Here is an 18,932-nt window from a genome sequence, read left to right as displayed (position 1 = left end):
CAGAATCCAACAGCATATTAAAAGCGTCATATACCACGACCAAATGGGATTTATTCCAGGAATGCAGGGATGGTTCAACATTAGAAAATCAATCAACATAATACACATATTAGTAGAACAAAGGAAAAGAACCACACAATCATCTGTATGGATGCAGAAACAGCATTTGACAAAATCCAACACCCTTTCTTAAAACACTAAAGGAGACTGGAGTAGAAGGTAAACTCCTCAATGTGATTCAGAGAGTATATGAAAATCCTACAACCAACATTATTCCTAATGGAGACTGAGAGCTTTCCCCTTGAAATCGGAAACAAGAAAACGGGCCTGCACTCACCACTTCTATTCAATAGTGTATTAGAAGTCCCAGCCAGAACAATAAAACAAGAAGTAAAAGGTGTCGACTGGAAAAGAAGAAGTGAAGTCTCGCTCTGTGGATGCTATCTATATATAGAATATCCCAAAGAGTCCACGAGAAAACTTCTAGAACTCATAGGGGAATTTAGCAAAGTTGCAGGGTACAAGGTCAACAAACAAAAATCAGTTGGGTTTCTACATACCAGCAAAGAGAAATCTGAAAGGGAAATTAGGGAAACAATTCCATTTACAACAGAATCTAAGAGAATAAAATATCCAGGGATAAGTCTAACCAGGGGACCTGAAGAACTTATATAATAAAAGCTATGAAACACTGCTGAAAGAGATTAAAGATTTAAATAAATGGAAAGATGTTCCATGTTCATGGATTGGAAAGCTTAATATTGTTAAGATGTCAATACTACCCAAAGCAATCCCAGTCAAAATACCAACAGCTTTCTTCACAGAAATAGAAAAACCAATCCTCAACATTATATGGAATGGCAAGAGGCCCTGAATAGTTAAAGCAATGTTGAAAGAGAAGAACAAAGTAGGAGGACTCACACTTCCTGATTTTGAAACATACTATACAGCTACAGTAATCAAAACAGCCTTGTACGGGTATAACAATAGACACACAGACCAATGGAATAGAATTGTTGTTGTTGTTAGGTGCCGTCGAGTCGGTTCTGACTCATAGCGACCCTAGGCACAACAGAATGAAACACTGCCTAGTCCTGAGCCATCCTTACAATTGTTATCATCCTTGAGCTCATTGTTGCAGCCACTGTGTCAGTCCACCTCATTGAGGGTCTTCCTCTTTTCTGCTGACCCTGTACTCTGCCAAGCATGATGTCCTTCTCCAGGGACTGATCCCTCCTGACAACATGTCCAAAGTATGTAAGACGCAGTCTCGCCATCCTTGCTTCTAAGGAGCATTCTGGCTGTGCCTCTTCTAAGACAGATGTGTTCATTCTTTTGGCAGTCCATGGTATATTCAATATTCTTCGCCAACACCACAATTCAAAGGCGTCAACTCTGCTTTGGTCTTCCTTATTCATCGTCCAGCTTTCACGTGCATATGATGCGACTGAAAATACCATGGCTTGGGTCAGGCGCACCTTAGTCTTCAGGTTGACATCTTTGCTCTTCAACACTTTGAAGAGGTCCTTTGCAGCAGATTTACCCAATGCAATGCATCTTTTGATTTCTTGACTGCTGCTTCCATGCCCGTGGATTGTGGATCCAAGTACAATGAAATCCTGGACAACTTCAGCCTTTTCTCCATTTATCATGATGTTGCTCATTGATCCAGTCGTGAGGATTTTTGTTTTCTTTTTTTTTTTTTTATGTTGAGGTGCAATCCATACTGAAGGCTGTGGTCTTTGATCTTCATTAGTAAGTGCTTCAAGTGCTCTTCACTTTCAGCAAGCAAGGTTGTGTCATCTGCGTAACGCAGGTTGTTAGTGAGTCTTCCTTCAATCCTGATGCCCCGTTCTTCTTCATATAGTCCAGCTTCTCGGATTATTTGCTCAGCATAGAGATCGAATAGATATGGTGAAAGAATACAATCCTGACACACACCTTTCCTGACTTTAAACCAATCAGTATCCCCTTGTTCTGTCCGAACAACCACCTCTTGATCTGTGTAAAGGTTCCTCATGAGCACAATTAAGCATTCTGGAATTTCCATTCTTCGCAATGTTATCCATAGTTTGTTATGATCCACACAGTCGAATGCCTTTGCATAGTCAATAAAACACAGGTAAACATCCTTCTGGTATTCTCTGCTTTCAGCCAGGATCCATCTGACATCAGCAGTTATATCCCTGGTTCCACGTCCTCTTCTGAAACCGGCCTGAATTTCTGGCAGTTCCCTGTCAATATACTGCTGCAGCCATTTTTGAATGACCTTCAGCAAAATTTTGCTTGCGTGTGATATTGATGATATTGTTCTATAATTTCCACATTTGGTTGGATCACCTTTCTTGGAAATAGGCATAAATATGGATCTCTTCCAGTCAGTTGGCCAGGAAGCTGTCTTCCATATTTCTTGGCATAGACGAGTGAGCACCTCCAGCACTGCATCTGTTTGTTGAAACATCTCAATTGATATTCCATCAATTCCCGGAGCCTTGTATTTCTTCAGCACCTTCAGAGCAGCTTGGACTTCTTCCTTCAGTACCATCGGTTCCTGATCATATGCCACCTCTTGAAATGGCTGAACAGTGACTTAATTCTTTGTGGTATAATGACTCTGTGTATTCCTTCCATCTTCTTTTGATGCTTCCTGCATCGTTTAATATTTTCCCCATGGAATCCTTCACTATTGCAACTTGAGGCTTGAATTTTTCCTTCAGTTCTTTCAGCTTGAGAAACACCGAGCGTGTTCTTCCCTTTTGGTTTTCCATCTCCAGCTCTTTGCACATTTCGTTATAATACTTTGTCTTCTCGAGACGCCCTTTGAAATCTTCTGTTCAGTTCTTTTACTTCATCAATTTTTCCTTTTGCTTTAGCTGCTCGATGCTCAAGAGCAAGTTTCAGAGTCTCCTCTGACATCCATCTTGGCCTTTTCTTTCCTTCCTGTCTTTTCAGTGACCTCTTGCTTTCTTCATGGATGATGTCCTTGATGTCATTCCACAGCTCGTCTAGTCTTCGGTCACTAGTGTCCAGTGCATCAAATCTATTCTTCAGATGGTCTCTAAATTCAGGTGGTATATACTCAAGGTCATATTTTGGTTCTCGTGGACTTGCTCTGATTTTCTTCAGTTTCAGCTTGAACTTGCATATGAGCAAATGATGTCTGTTCCACAGTCGGCCCCTGGCCTTGTTCTGACTGATGATATTGAGCTTTTCCATCGTCTCTTTCCACAGATGTAGTCAGTTTGATTTCTGTGTGTTCCATCTGGTGAGGTCTATAGTCGCCGTTTATGTTGGTGAAAGAAGGTATTTGCAATGAAGAAGTCATTGATCTTGCAAAATTCTATCATTCGATCTCTGGCATTGTTTCTGTCACCAAGGCCATATTTTCCAACTACTGATCCTTCTTTGTTTCCAACTTTCGCATTCCAATTGCCAGTAATTATCAATGCATCTTGATTGCATGTTCGATCAATTTCAGACTGCAGCTGCTGATAAAAATGTTCTATTTCTTCATCTTTGGCCCTAGTGGTTGGTGCGTAAATTTGAATAATAGTCGTACTGACTGGTCTTCCTTGATAGGAATAGAATTAGCAGTCCAGAAATAAACCACCAACATCTATGGTCAACTGATTTTTGACAAGGGTGCTAAGTCCATTCGATGGGGAAAGAAGTCTCTTCAATAAATGGTGCTGGGAAAATTGGATTTCCAAATACAGAAAAATGAAACAGGATCCATGCCTCACACCATACACAAAAACAAATTCAAAATGGATTAAGGACCTGAATATGCAAACTAAAACCATTAAATTCTTAGGAAAAAAAAGCAAGGGCAACACCGTCAGGTCTAGTTTTCAACAACAAATTATCTAACATAATAACAAAAGTGCATACAGCAAAAGACAAAATAAATAAATGGAACCTTATAAAAATTAAAAACTTCTGTTGATCAAACAGCTTTACCAAAAAAATGAAAATACAAGTTACCAACTGGGAGAATATCTTTGGAAACCATATATCCAACAAGAGTCTAATAACCAAAATATATATAAAACTTGGACAACTTAACAAAAACACAAACAACCCAATCATAAAATGGGCAAAGAATCTGCACAGACATTTCACCAAAGAGGACGTTCAAATGGCCACCAAACACATGAAAAGATGCTCAGCGTTATTAGCCATCAGAGAGATGCCAATACATTTCACTCCCAGTAGGATGGCTATGATTAAAAATAAAATAAACGTTGGTGAGGATGTAGGGAAGTGGGAATCCTTATCCATTGCTGGTGGAAATGCAGAATGGTAGAGCTGCGGTAGAAAACACTGTGGTTGTTCCTCTAAAAACTAAAAATAGAACTACCGTATGACCCAGCAATTCCACTCCTAGCTATATACCCAAAAGACTTGAAAGCAGAGACTCAAAAAGAGATTTGTACACCAGTGTTCACTGCAGCTCTATTCACAATTGCTAAAAGGTGGGAACAACCTAATTGCCCATCAGTAGATGAATGGATAAACAAAATGTGGTATTTACATATAAGGGAATACTACTCGGCCAGAAGGAGAAATGAAGTCTTGATACATGCTATAGTATGGATGGAGCTTGAAGATATTATGCTGAGCAAAATAAGCCAACCACAAAAGGACAAATATTGCAGGAACTCACTTGTATAAAAAGACAAGAAAAGGCACATGTACAGAGAACAATGTTTATTAGTGGTTACCAGGGGCCCAAGGGAAGGGGAAGGGTGGGTGGTTAATGGTGATGGAAATATTGCATTGATTAAGGGTAAGATTACACAGTCGATTATTATAATTGCTGTCAATAAGTTGTACACCTGTAAAAAGTTGAATTGGCAGAAGTTGTGCTACAGACATATTTACAACAATGACAAAAAAAAAAAAGGTTTAGGGTCATGGTTTCATGGGCCATCCCAGTTAATTGGCTTAATACCTTGTTTAGTGTTTCTGTTCTTCCTCCTAATTTGTTGCGTAGTGCCTACAGTCTTAAAAGCTTGCAAGCAGCCACCCAAGGCACAGCAATTGGTCTTTATTCACCTGGAGCAATAGAGGAAGGAGGGTATCAGGTACAGAAGAAGGATACAGAATGTGTGGCTAATTGCCTCTATGAACAACTGCCTCTTTTGGCATGAGACCAGAACTGGATGGTGCCCAGCTACCACTACTGAACATTTTGATCAAAGAGTCTATAGAAGAATCCTGATCAAAAGGGGGGAAATGCAGAACAGTATTTCAAATTCTCATGGACTCTGGACTTCCTGGAGCCATGAAGGTTGAATGAACCCCTGAAACTATTGCCCTGAGATAATCTTTAAACCTTAAACCAAAAATATCCCCTGAAGTCTTCTTAAAACCAAACAGTAGTTTAGCTTAACTAGTGAAAAATGCCTGCCTTGAGCATTATGCTCTTTTAAGAACTATGTAGACCGGATCAAACTGAAAACAACTTGAAAGATTAGATAGGAACTTTAGGGGGCAGTGAGTTTATGTTAATGGAGGAGGAACAACTCAGAAAAGAGGGTGAGAATGGTTGTACAACTTGATGTAATCACTGTCACTAAATGGTACATGTGTAGAAACTGTTTAATTGGTGTATGTTCTGCTGTGTATATTCTCAACAACAACAACAAAATAAATAGAAAAAGAAAGTCCTATGGAGCACAGTTCTACTCGAACACACATTAGGTCGCCATGAGTCGGAGTCGACTAGTTTCAAAAAAAAGACTGTAAGGACCAGGCATCTACAGTCCTGTCTTTCAATGGGTGGACACATCAACCCTGGAAACACTCAGTTTCAAGGTCCAGAAGACAAATGGGGTCCAAAAAAAAACAGCCCTAACTACAGCCGTACACCTGAGATGGCAGGTACTGGTTGTTGTCTGGCCCAGCGCTCAGCACCTTCATTTAGGACACACACTCAGTAAATATTTGCTGAATAGCAAATGAGTAACACTTAACAAAGAAGCCCTGGGCACCACAGGTAAGTGCTCAGCTGCTAAACAAAAAGTTGGCAGTTCAAACTCACCCAGCAGTTAGCTCTTTGGGAAAAAGACCAGGCAGTCTGCTCCAGTAAAGATCACAGACAGCAGCCATCCAAGGCACAAGAAGAAAACCCTGTGGGACAATTCTACTTTGTCACACGGGGCCACTGTGAGTCAGAATCGATTCAGAGGCACCCAACAACACTTAATGAGGTCCTTATTCATGAAAGGCAAAAAGAAATACATATCCGCCAAGCCCTAAACATGAGTCTCAACGAACTGCCTCCACCAACATTTCACCTGAACTAGCAGGTCTGGGCCCTAGGGTTTTTTTTAGCAGGTCTGACTTCACTTCACTCCCTGATGAGCCACAGAATGGCAGAGAAACAAAAACCCTGGGTCAGCTCTGGGGATGGAGTCAGTGCTGCTGAAACAGTCTTTCTTTTCTCTTTTGTAGTTCCTACACAAGACAAACCATATGGAATGGAGAGTCCTGAGTGCTATCAGAGGTAAAACTGGTAGAGGAAGGAGGCAAGTGAAGACTTCCAGTGTTGAACACCAACAAGGAACAATCTGTTCAAGAAGATCGGGTGGAGGTGGAAGCAATCTCTCAGACACCTTTGTTCAAACTCTCTGCACTAATACTTGGTTGAGTAGAAGAAATCAGATTGAGTCCTGGGACCTGGGTCTCCCCTGGACAAATCATTAGGAGTTTAGCTGACGATTCAAACTGCCTTCCTCTTCCCTGGCTCAGACTCTTGGCAAGAGCTTCCAGGATACTACCCCACATGGGAAGGAAGAAGACAGCCATACACTCCATCCCATTTGCCACCTCACACGTGGACCGTACCCTGGGTTTGTGATCACTCCTAGTTGAAGCTTGAAAACAATAGGTTAAAATTGTAAAGCTCAGTGATCACTCCTATATGTAGATATCTTTTAAACTAATCACAGCAAACCCTGTTACTCGCAGGCATGCTCAAAGGATTTATGTGCTTTTTACTGATTAATAGTCCAAAGTCCCAAGAGTCCTGATGCTGGCTCTTGTTCATCTAACTTGTAAAACATCAAAAGGAAAATCTGAAACTTGCTATCTTTGGAACACCAATTCAGTGGTATGCTGGAGCTAACTTGTACCAGCTTACAAGAGCTAATTGTTGAATTTTTGAGAGCTGGTTGTTAAACAGCCATTTATTAAGAAGTAAATTATATAAACTTATAATTAGATAAATGATATTAAAAATAAAGGTGATAGATACTCAAAGCTTATCACTTCCTAATTATTTTATTACATTTTATTGTTATTTATGCTCTTGAGGTTATTTACGCCTCTTGTATCTGTATGGTGGGAAATACCATACGATGGTGTGCTACTGCCCATTTCTTCCCAACTCCATGTTCACAGTGTGTAATCAGCCGTGGTGGGAGTATTGACACCACAGAAATTGGCAAAAGCTACAAATTCTGGCTTTTTCCCTCCCCCTGGAGCCCTGGTGGTACAGTAGTTAAGCACTCAGCTGCTAACTGAAGGGTCAGGGGTTCGAACCCACCAGCTGCTCTGCAGGAGGAAGGTGTGGCAGTCTGCTTCCGTAAAGATTACAGCCTTGGAAACCCCATGGGGCAGTTTTACTCTGTCCTGTAGGGTCACTATGGGTCGGAATCGACTCTTCAGCAACAGGTTTCGGAGAGCTAGTTGTTAAACATTTACCAGCATACCACTGCTAGTCACTGATGTTAACTGATCCAGAAGCTGCCTAGAAGAATAAGTTGGTTGTTCCAGTTTTCTTGACTGAGGTCGACTAGCTTATAAAAGGTGTAGAAACAGCATGAGGAATTCCTAAAAATATCTAATTTAAATTTTAAATCTTTTATAGAGGAAGAAAACCTCTTTATACTGTGTCAAGGTCTTCTTTAACAAGAAGCTGGGACTACTGAACAATCCCAGCTGTGCAGTATACAGCAGGCAGTGCCTGTCCAGGAGTTCCAGCTCCTGCCCTTAGCAAATCCTGTAGTCATGCAAGAAGAGCATGCAGCCGCACCCGCTTAGAAAAGGGTAGGAGTACGGAGACCTCTGCAAGTACTGAAATGGCCATTACGGTGACTGTTTGATGGTCTATTGGCTTCCCTGCACTTTCCCTATGCATATACAAATGTACATGTGTAAATATAAAAATTAAAGCAGATCATGATTCTCAGTAACCTGTCCCCAGTGCTGTGGTTCACATGCCTGACACTAAAAGGTTTTTCCTGGACCTGTAGGCATCCTACAGAGCTGGTGGTATAATGGTTAAGTGCCCTGCTACTAACTGAAAGGTTGGCACTTCGAACCCATTCAGCAGCTCAGCGGGAGAAAGACCTGACAATCTGCTTCTGTGAAGATGACAGCCTAGAAAACTCTGTGGGGCAGTTCTACTCTGACACATGGGGTCACTATGAGCTGAAACTGACTCGAAGGCACTCAACAGCAACAACAAGCGTGGTAAAGCTAACCAGCTCCATGGTACAGTGGTAAGAATCCAGCTGTAGAGAGAGAGACTTGGTTCAAGCACTGGCTTCCCCTGGCCTAGCTGTGTGGCCCTGGGCAGATTACCCAGGTTCTTCCAACCTCTCTTTATTCATCTGTAAATTGACAGTTATAAAGTACCTACCCTACCTCAAAGGAATTCAGAATGATTAAGCGAGAAAATTCATGTACTTACTATGTGCTTGATATAGAAAATGCTTAATAAGTACTAGCCAACTTAAAAAAAATTTTTTTCTCATAGCAATTTTTATTTTTTCTCATAAGCAAGCAGCTTAGAAATTGTTCAGATGTCTGGTACATATTTATTATGAGTTAAACAGATCCAACTTCTTTTGAAAGCTGGTGATCTAGGGGTATAGTTTTACCTACTGTATCTGTTACTACTGAAAAGTAATATGCCTATTCAGAAAGTATTGATGCCAACCAAACTTAATTGTACAGTCTAACTGTAGTAAGTGATGGCCTTGGCAAAAAGAAATCAGCTGTATTTTTTGTGAATTTTCAAGAAAACTTTCTTTTTAAACAGATTTAGGAAGAGGAACCAATGACTGTGTCTAAGTTGGTCGTGATTAATTTGTGAATATAGAAAAGAAGATTAAAACAAACCTGAGTATGTTTCCTAAAATAAAATATTTTAAACTTACTAAGTGTGTTATCCATTATCAAGGACAGTTAGTCCTCTTACGAGCTCCGAAACAAACGACCTACTGCTCCCCCCAAAACAAGTCTCTCTCATACTGTGGGTTCACAAGGCTGATACTTTTGAAGAAAAGCAAACAACTCTCACAGACAGGTGGGTGGAAAGCCACTAGTCCCTCTTACATATAAGTGAAAGGCAGGTTCTATACCAGACTTCAAAAGCCATTGCACAGCAACAAGTAGGGCTTTTTTTTTTTTTCCTTATCTTCCTTTTAGAGTTTTGACGTTTCTGAGTGCTGTGGAGCCACCCTCTTCCCAGAGATCCCTCTGCTACTTGGACCTGAGAACCTAACGTGTTGGCACACCTGCTTCACTCAAGGAAGACACAGTGACATAGAGAAGTCTTTCACAGTGAACTCGTTTATTCATTCAAAAAATGAATATTATTTTTATCGACAAGGTTTATAGGAACAAATTAAATATTTAAAATCAATGGCCAACTCTTAGGTCTTCTTTATTTGCTCATCCCATTCATTTGTATTAAGTGTGCCCTTCCCTAATGTCTTTATCAAGAAACAAGTCAAACCTGTGGAAAGTACCTGTTAACATTCGATATATAACATTTTACATATTTCTGTTCCATGATCTAAAGATACTTTTACCTTAAACATGCCATTGGTATATCAAAGGATTAATTTTCTCCTAGGAAGCATGTTTTATTTTAAAATTAATTTAAAAATTAAAATTTAGGAGGCGGAGCCAAGATGGCAGAATAGACAGACGCTTCCAGTGAGCCCTCTTTACAACAAAGACCCGAAAAAACAAGTAAAACGACTATATTTGGGACAAGCTGGGAGCCCTGAGCATCAAAAGCAAGCTTAGACAACGAACTGAGGGGCAGGAGGAAGAAGAGACTGTTCAGAAGTGGAGAGGAGTTGCTGGACCTGAATCGTGGGGAGCCCTCAGGCATCATTCCCAGGGTGGCAGTGGCGGCAGCAGCAGGCTGACACTAGCATTCGGCCGCAGTTTCCTCAGGGAGAGGCAGCCAGCCACAGTCCACTCACACCTCCAGAACCTGAGAAGAATGGCGCTCTCAGCAAAAGCTAAGTACTTGCGTACACTTTACCTTGCCCCCCTCACCCCCAAGCCGGCTACAGCGGCTGAATCCCTGGGCCTGAGATACACCCTGGTGAACACCTAGAGCCATCCTCCCGGCCTTGGGAAGGAAAAAATTTGCAACTGGGGGAGAAGATAATTTGCTAGCTCCATTAAACGGGAGAGCTCAGGACAGAAGCAGCTCCTGTCCGGGCATAACCGTCCGTGGACCTTGAGCACCTTTCCCTTCTGCACGGACCTATGTGGGCCTACTTCAGGAGAATAGGCCATTGTTGGCAAACTCCAACCATTTCAGCTGTGCGGTGGAGAGGTGGGTGTTTGACGTTTGACATTGCTTTGCCTGTTAAACAAGGTCCTCACCTACCCACATCAGGGACCTAAGGACTGGTAGCACCACTCAGGTCACCCAACCACCCATGACAGGGGCCCAAAGATAACTGGTACCTCCCAGTCCTTACAACCAAAAACTTTGCAGGCACATGGTCCCTCTGCAGAACCCACCCACCAGCACGCTCTAGGGAACAGAGACGTGTTTTCCTCAGAGACACTTGGGGGTCGGTTCTCAGTCCCCTGCCTTGTTCAGAGTGTAACCCCCTGCTGCAATCAGATACTGGTATATACGCCAATCACCCCTGTCCCTCTAAGACTGTAGGACAGAGCCTGTACCACACACTTGATGATCAGCTACCTGGGAACCTGAGCTGAATTCATATAAGAAAGCTGGATGGACTCCTAGACTGATATACCTGATAACAGCTCTAGCTAGCTGGGCACAGGACACCAGAGCTCCAAAGGTGAGAATGATTAAGCTAGCTCACTCAAGCAACCCATAGGGGTATACCAAAACAAAACAAAGCAAGCAGCTACGACACAGTAAGCAAGAATAAACTAATACAGTAACTTATAGATGGCTTGGAGACAACAGTCAATATCGAGTCACATAAAGAAAGAGACCATGATCACCTCAACAGGCTCTCAAAACAAAGAATCCAGGGATCTTCTAGGTGAAAGTGCCTTCCTGGAATTACCAGATACAGAATACAAAAGTTTAATATACAGAATCCTTCAAGACATCTGGAAGGAAATGAGGCAATGTGCAGAACAAGCCAAGGAACACACAGATAAAGCAAATGAAGAAATTTTCTAAAGATTATTCAGGAACATAATGAAAAGTTTAATAAGCTGGAAAAATCCACAGGCAGACAGCAATCAGAAATTTAGAAGATTAGCAATAAAATTACAGAAGTAGACAACTCAATAGAAAGTCAGAGAAGCAGAATTGAGCAAGTAGAAGGTAGAATTTTGGAACTTGAAGATAAATCACTTGGCACTAATATATTTGAAGAAAAATCAGATAAAAGAATTTTAAAAAATGAAGAAAACTTAAGAATCATGTGGGACTCTATCAACAGAAATAACCTATGAGTGACTGGAGTACCAGAACAGGGAGGGATAACAGAAATACAGAGAAAATTGTTGAAGATTTGTTGGCAGAAAACTTCCCTGATATTGTGAAAGATGAGAAGGTATCTATCCAAGATGCTCATCGAACTCCACATAAGGTAGATCCGAAAAGAAAGTCACCAAGACATATTATAATCAAGCCTGCCAAAACGAAAGATAAAGACAGAATTATAAGAGCAGCGAGGGATAAACGAAAAGTTACCTACAAAGGAGAGCCAATAAAAATAAGCTCACACTACTCAGCAGAAACCATGCAGGTAAGAAGGCAGTGGGATGACATATTTAAAAAACTGAAGGAAAAAAATTGCCTGCCAAGAATCATATATCCAGCAAAACTGTCTCTTAAATATGAAGGTGAAATTAAGACATTTCCAGATAAACACAAGTATAGGGAATTCGTAAAAACCAAACCAAAACTACAAGAAATACTAAAGGGAGTTCTTTGGTTAGAAAATCAATAATATCAGGTATCAACCCAAGACTAGAACACTGGGCAGGGCAACCAGAAGTCAACCCAGACAGGGAGATCCAAAAAACACAGAGCAAGATTATTTAAAAAAAAAAAAAAAAAGCCCAGAACAGGGTAACACCAATGTTATTACATAAAAGAAGACAACATTAAAATAATAAAGAGGGACTAAGAAATGTAATCATACACCTTGCATATGGAGAGGAAGATACCGCGATACAAAGAAATCAAAGTGAGTTTTAAATTTAGAAAAATAGGGGTAAATAATAAGGTAACCACAAAGGAGACAAACTATCCTACTAATCAAAATAAAATACAAAGGAAAAATACAGACTCGGCAGAAACAAAATCAACAACAAATATGAGGAAAGGACAATATAAGAAGAAAATCTACTCAGCACATAAAATCAAGCGGGAGAAAGAAACTGTCAACACACAAAGACATAAAAATGATAGCACTAAATTCATACCTATCTATAATTACCCTGAATGTAAATGGACTAAACGCACCAATAAAGAGACAGAGAGCGGCAGAATGGGTTAAAAAACAAGATCCGTCTATATGCTGCCTACAAGAGACACCCCTTAGAGACACAAACTAAAACCAAAGGATGGAAAAAAATATATCAAGCAAACAACAATCAAAAAAGAGCAGGAATGGCAATATTAATTTCTGACAAAATAGACTTTAAAGTTAAATCCATCATAAAGAATAAGGAAGGATACTAATGATTAAAGGGACAATACACCAAGAAGATATAACCACATTAAATATTTATGCACCCAATGACAGGGCTGCAAGATACATAAAACAAACTGTCAGCATTGAAAAGTGAGACAGGTCCACAATAAGAGTAGGAGACTTCAACACACCACTTTCGGTGAAGGACCAGACATCCAGAAAGAAGCTCAATAAAGACACGGAAGATCTAAATACCACAATCAACCAACTTGACCTCGTAGACATATACAGAACACTCCACCCAAAAGCAACCAAGTATACTTTCTTTTCTAGTGCACATGGAACATTCTCTAGAATAGACCACATATTAGGTCATAAAACAAGCCTTAGCAGAATCCAAAACACTGAAATATTACAAAGCATCTTCTCTGACCATAAGGCCATAAAAGTGGAAATCAGTAACAGGAAAAGAAATCAAACACTTGGAAACTGAGCTCAAAAAAGAGTAGATTATAGAAGACATTAAGGATGGAATAAAGAAATTCAGAGAATCCAATGAGAATGAAAACACTTTCTATCAGAACCTTTGGGACACAGCAAAAGCGGTGCTCAGAAGCCAATTTATATCAATAAATGTGCACATCCAAAAAAGAAGAAAGGGCCAAAATCAAAGAATTATCCCTACAACTCGAACAAATAGAGAGCAACAAAAGAAACCCACAGGCACCAGAAGAAAACAAATAATAAAAATTAGAGCTAAACTAAATGAAACAGAAAAACAAGTGAAAGAATTAACAAGACCAAAAGCTGGTTTTTTAAAAAACCAACAAAATTGATAAACCACTGGCCAAACTGACAAAAGAAAAACAGGAGAGGAAGCGAATAACCCGAATAAGAAATGAGATGGGGATATTACAACAGACCTAACTGAAATTAAAAGAATCGTATCAGATTACTATGAAAAACTGTATTCAAATTTGAAAACCTAGAAGAAATGGATGAATTCCTAGAAACACACTACCTACCTAAACTAACACAAACAGAGGTAGAACAACTAAAGAGACCCATAACAAAAGAAGAGATTGAAAAGGTAATCAAAAAATGCCCAACAAAAAAAAAATCCCTGGTCCAGAGGGCTTCACTGCAGAGTTCTACTAAACTTTAAGAGAAGAGTTAACACCACTACTACTAAAGGTATTGCAGAGCATAGAAAAGGATGGAATACTACCAAACTCATTCTATGAAGCCACCATATCCCTGATACCAAAACCAGATAAAGACACCACAAGAAAATTATAGACCTATATCCCTCATGAATATAGATGAAAAATCCTCAACAAAATTCTAGCCAATAGAATTCAGCAACATATCAAAAAAATAATTCACCATGACCAAGTGGGATTCATACCAGTTATGCAGGGATGGTTCAACATTAGAAAAACAATTAATGTAATCCACCACATAAATAAAACAAAAAACAAGAATCACATGATTTTATCAATTGATGCAGAAAAGGCATTTGACAAAGTTCAACACTCATTCCTGATAAAAGCTCTCAGCAAAATAGGAATAGAAGGAAAATTCCTCAACATAATAAAGTGCATTTATACAAAGCCAACAACCAACATCACCCTAAACGGAGAGAGCCTGAATGCATTCCCACTGAGATCGGGAACCATACAAGGATGCCCTTTATCACCACTCTTATTCAACACTGTGCTGGAAGTCCTAGCCACAGCAATTAGGCTAGATAAAAAAATAAAGGGCATCCAGATTGGCAAGGAAGAAGTCAAAGTATCTCTATTTGCAGATGACATGATCTTATACACAGAAAACCCTAAGAATCCTCCAGAAAACTACTGAAACTGATAGAAGAGTTCAGCAGAGTATCGGGATACAAGATAAACATACAAAAATCAGTTGGATTCCTCTACACCAACAAAAAGAACATTGAAGAGGAAATCACCAAATCAATGCCATTTACAGTAGCCCCAAAGAAGATAAAATACTTAGGAATAAATCTTACCAGAGAGGTAAAGGACTTATACAAAGAAAACTACAGTACACTTCTCCAAGAAACCAAAAGAGACATAAGTGGAAGAACATAACTTGCTCATGGATACGAAGACTTAACATTATAAAAGTATCTATTCTACCAAAAGCGATCTATACATTTCATGCGATTTCGATCCAAATCCCAAGGACATTTTTTAATGAGATGGAGAAACAACACCAACTTCATATGGAAGAGAAAGAGGCCCCGGATAAATAAGGCATTACTGAAAAAGACGAACAAAGTGGGAGGCCTCACGCTACCTGATTTTAGAAACTATTATACCGCCACAGTAGTCAAAACAGCCTGGTACTGGTACAACAACAGATACATAGACCAGTGGAACAAAATTGAGAATCCAGACATAAATCCATCCACATATGAGCAGCTGATATTTGACAAAGGCCCCAAAACAGTTAAATGGGGAAAAGACAGTCTTTTTAACACATGGTGCTGGCATAACTGGATATCCATCTGCAAAAACATGAAACAAGACCCACACCTCACTCCATGCACAAAAACTAACTCAAAATGGATCAAAGACCTAAATATAAAAAAAATCTAAAACGATAAAGATCATGGAAGAAAAATAGGGACAACGTTAGGAGCCCTAACACATGGCATAAACAGTATGCAAAACATTATAAAGAATGTAGAAGAAAAACTAGATAACTGGGAGCTCCTAAAAATCAAACATCTATGCTCATCCAAAGACTTCACCAAAAGAGTAAAAAGACTACCTGCAGACTGGGAAAAAGTTTTTAGCTATGAGATTTCTGATCAGCGCCTGATCTCTAAAATCTACATGATACTGCAAAAACTCAACTGTAAAAAAAACAAATAACCCAATTAAAAAATGGGCAGAAGATATATAAATAGACACTTCACTAAAGAAAACATTCAGGTAGCTAACAGATATATGAGGAAATGCTCACGGTCATTAGCCATTAGAGAGATGCGGATCAAAACTACAATGAGATTTCATCTCACTCCAACAAGGCTGGCATTAATCCAAAACACACAAAATAATAAATGTTGGAGAGGCTGTGGAGAGATTGGAACACTTCTACACTGCTGGTGGGAATGTCAAATGGTACAACCACTTTGGAAATCAATTTGGCACTTCCTTAAAAAGCTAGAAATTGAACTACCATACGATCCAGCAATCCCACTCCTTGGAATATATCCTAGACAAATAAAGAGCCTTTACACGAACATATACATGCACACCCATGTTTACTGCAGCACTGTTTACAATAGCAAAGAGATGGAAGCAACCAAGGTGCCCATCAATGGATGAATGGATAAATAAATTATGGTATATTCACACAATGGAGTACTACGCATCGATAAAGAATAGTGATGAATCTGTGAAACATTTCATAACATGGAGGAACCTGGAAGGCATTATGCTGAGTGAAATTAGTTGCAAAAGGACAAATATCGTATAAGACCACTATTATAAGAACTTGAGAAACAGTTTAAACTGAGAAGAAAACATTCTTTTGTGGTTACAAGAGGGGGGAGGGAGGAAGGGTAGGAGAGGGGCATTCACTAATTAGATAGTAGATAAGAACTACTTTAGGTGAAGGGAAAGACAACACACAATACAGGGGAGGTCTGCACAATTGGACTAAACCAAAAGCAAAGCAGTTGCCCAAATAAACTGAATGCTTCGAAGGCCAGCGTAGCAGGGGCAGGGGTCTGGGGACCATGGTTTCAGGGGACAACTAAGTCAATTGGCATAATAAAACCTATTAAGAAAACATTCTGTATCCCACTTTGAAGAGTGTCCTCTGGGGTCTTAAACACTAGCAAGCAGCCATCTAAGATGCATCAATTGGTCTCAACCCACCTGGATCAAAGGAGAATGAAGAGTACCAAAGACAGAAGGTGATTACGAGCCCAAGAGACAGAAAGGGCCACATGAACCAGAGACTACATCATCCTGCGACCAGAAGAACTAGATGGTGCCCGGCTACAACCGACGACTGCCCTGACAGGAACTCAACAGAGAACCCCTGAGGAAGCAGGAGAGCAGTGGGATGCAGACCCCAAATTCTCCCAAGACCAGACTTAATGGTCTGACTAAGACTAGAAGGACCCCGGTGGTCATGGCCCCCAGACCTTCTGTTGGCCCAGGACAGGAACCATTCCCAAGCCAACTCTTCAGACATGGATTGGACTGGACAATGGGTTGGAGAGGGATGCTGGTGAGGAAGGAGCTTCTTGGATCAGGTGGACACTTGAGAGTATGTTGGCATGTCCTGCCTGGAGGGGAGATGAGAGGGTGGAGGGGGTCAGAAGCTGATGAAATGGACACAAAAAGAGAGAGTGGAGGGAGAGAGCAGGCTATCTCATTAGGGGAGAGCAATTGGGACTGTGTAGCAAAGTGTATATGGGTTTTTGTGTGAGAGACTGACTTGATTTGTAAACTTTCACTTAAAGCACTGTAAAAATTATTTAAAAAAATTAAAATTTAACAAACTAATTAAGACAGTCAATATAAAAGATACTATTAATCTAATTTAGGAGTGGCCCATATGCTCATCACCTAGAATCCTAACTGGCCAAAATTTAAAACCCAACGGCCCTGATTCCACAAATACACTAAATTTCTTTCATGTGAAGATAAGTTTATTATCACTTTTGACAAACACTTTGTCAGCAATACCGACTGCTGCCTACATATTAACTTCTTTGGCACTATACCTGGTGTTTTTATCACAATGATGAAGGTGGCCAGGGTTCCCATAAATATTAACATTTTATACAGGCTAAACAGTTAGTAAAAATCAGTTCATTTACTATCAGCCAAGTGTGTGTATACTTAATCCCACCCTCTTTCCAAGTTTTTGAAGTTGTTTTGCTGTGCGGATGCTGGTCTGTCCATAATTTAATATAAAATATATCTATAGACATTTCTGCAGAGTTAGCACTAAAACTGCAAATTGATGACACTTTCAAGGCAAAGCAGAACGATGTGTTCCTTCAGGTGGTCTTCACTGAATTTCGACTTTCACTGCTCTGTCAAACCAGTCTGCCTGAACACTGACGTTTCATAGTTTATAAAGATACCTACCTACATGAGTTTAAAAATTGATCTGCACAAAAGAAATTTAAAAAAAAAAGTTGAATACAACAAATTTGGTTTTTAAAATACAAAAATAGTATGTCACTTCTGTCATGGCCGACAATTGGACATGTATACACACGCAGGAGAAAAGCTCAGATTGGTCATCTAACAGCTGTAGCTTGTATATCTATATTATGATGAACACACTGCCACTGAGTTTTTAGACTGACAGAAGTGTATTCAAAATATTTCATATACTAAGTACTGTAATACTCTCTGCATGTATTTAAAAAACAAACCCGTTGCCTTCAAGTTGATTACGACTCAAAGGACCCAACAGGACAGAGTAGAACTGCCCCACAGGGTTCCCAAGGAGCGGCCTGTGGATTTGAACTGTTGACCTTTTGTTTAGCAGCCAAGCTCTTAATCACTGTGCCAGCAGGGCTCCATCTGCATGTAGAGATGTTGGTAATAAGAGCTTTTGTTCTACTTGATTAAAAGTATGCCTTAAGCAAGCTAGTACTAAGCACACTAAAATCACAACAGTTAAGAATCCATGACCTTATGTAGAGAAACCCAAAATGTACAAAATACAACTATAAAAGCAAGGAACAATTATTGCCATCCACGATTTTAAACTAAACACTGCATAAAAATGCAATTCGGAACATCAAGGTCAAATTTACGTTCACACTCGAGATCAAAAGGTCAGCGGTAAGTTCTACCAACACAATACTCAACGAGGATTTAGAAAAGGAAATACATCCTCCTTGCTGGTGTAAAGCAGATAAGCACCTGCTACCTTTAATCAAGACACTGACCTAGGGGCTGGGATTTACAGCAAAAATCCCAGTCCTCAGAGATGACACTGTGGTTGAAAACACACAGACAATAAACACATCAATAT

At 39.9% G+C, this 18,932-nt stretch overlaps 1 protein-coding gene across 1 annotated transcript in view; it reads left to right on the top strand.

Moving 5' to 3' along the window:
- Positions 1-9,126, top strand: part of MFSD4A (major facilitator superfamily domain containing 4A) — a 42,244-nt gene extending 33,118 nt beyond the window's left edge. Inside the window, exon 10 of the mRNA XM_064273302.1 lies at positions 6,460-9,126. Within this exon, the coding sequence (XP_064129372.1) occupies positions 6,460-6,515 (56 nt within the window). The 3' untranslated portion in view covers positions 6,516-9,126. The remainder of the gene's footprint in view (positions 1-6,459) is intronic.
- The last annotated feature ends 9,806 nt before the right edge of the window (positions 9,127-18,932 follow it).

Source organism: Loxodonta africana, chromosome 20 (genome assembly GCF_030014295.1).
Source record: "Loxodonta africana isolate mLoxAfr1 chromosome 20, mLoxAfr1.hap2, whole genome shotgun sequence".
Taxonomy (NCBI): Eukaryota; Metazoa; Chordata; class Mammalia; order Proboscidea; family Elephantidae; genus Loxodonta; species Loxodonta africana.
The sequence above is the reverse complement of the archived record's forward strand: the minus strand, read 5'-3'. Positions and strand labels throughout refer to the sequence as shown.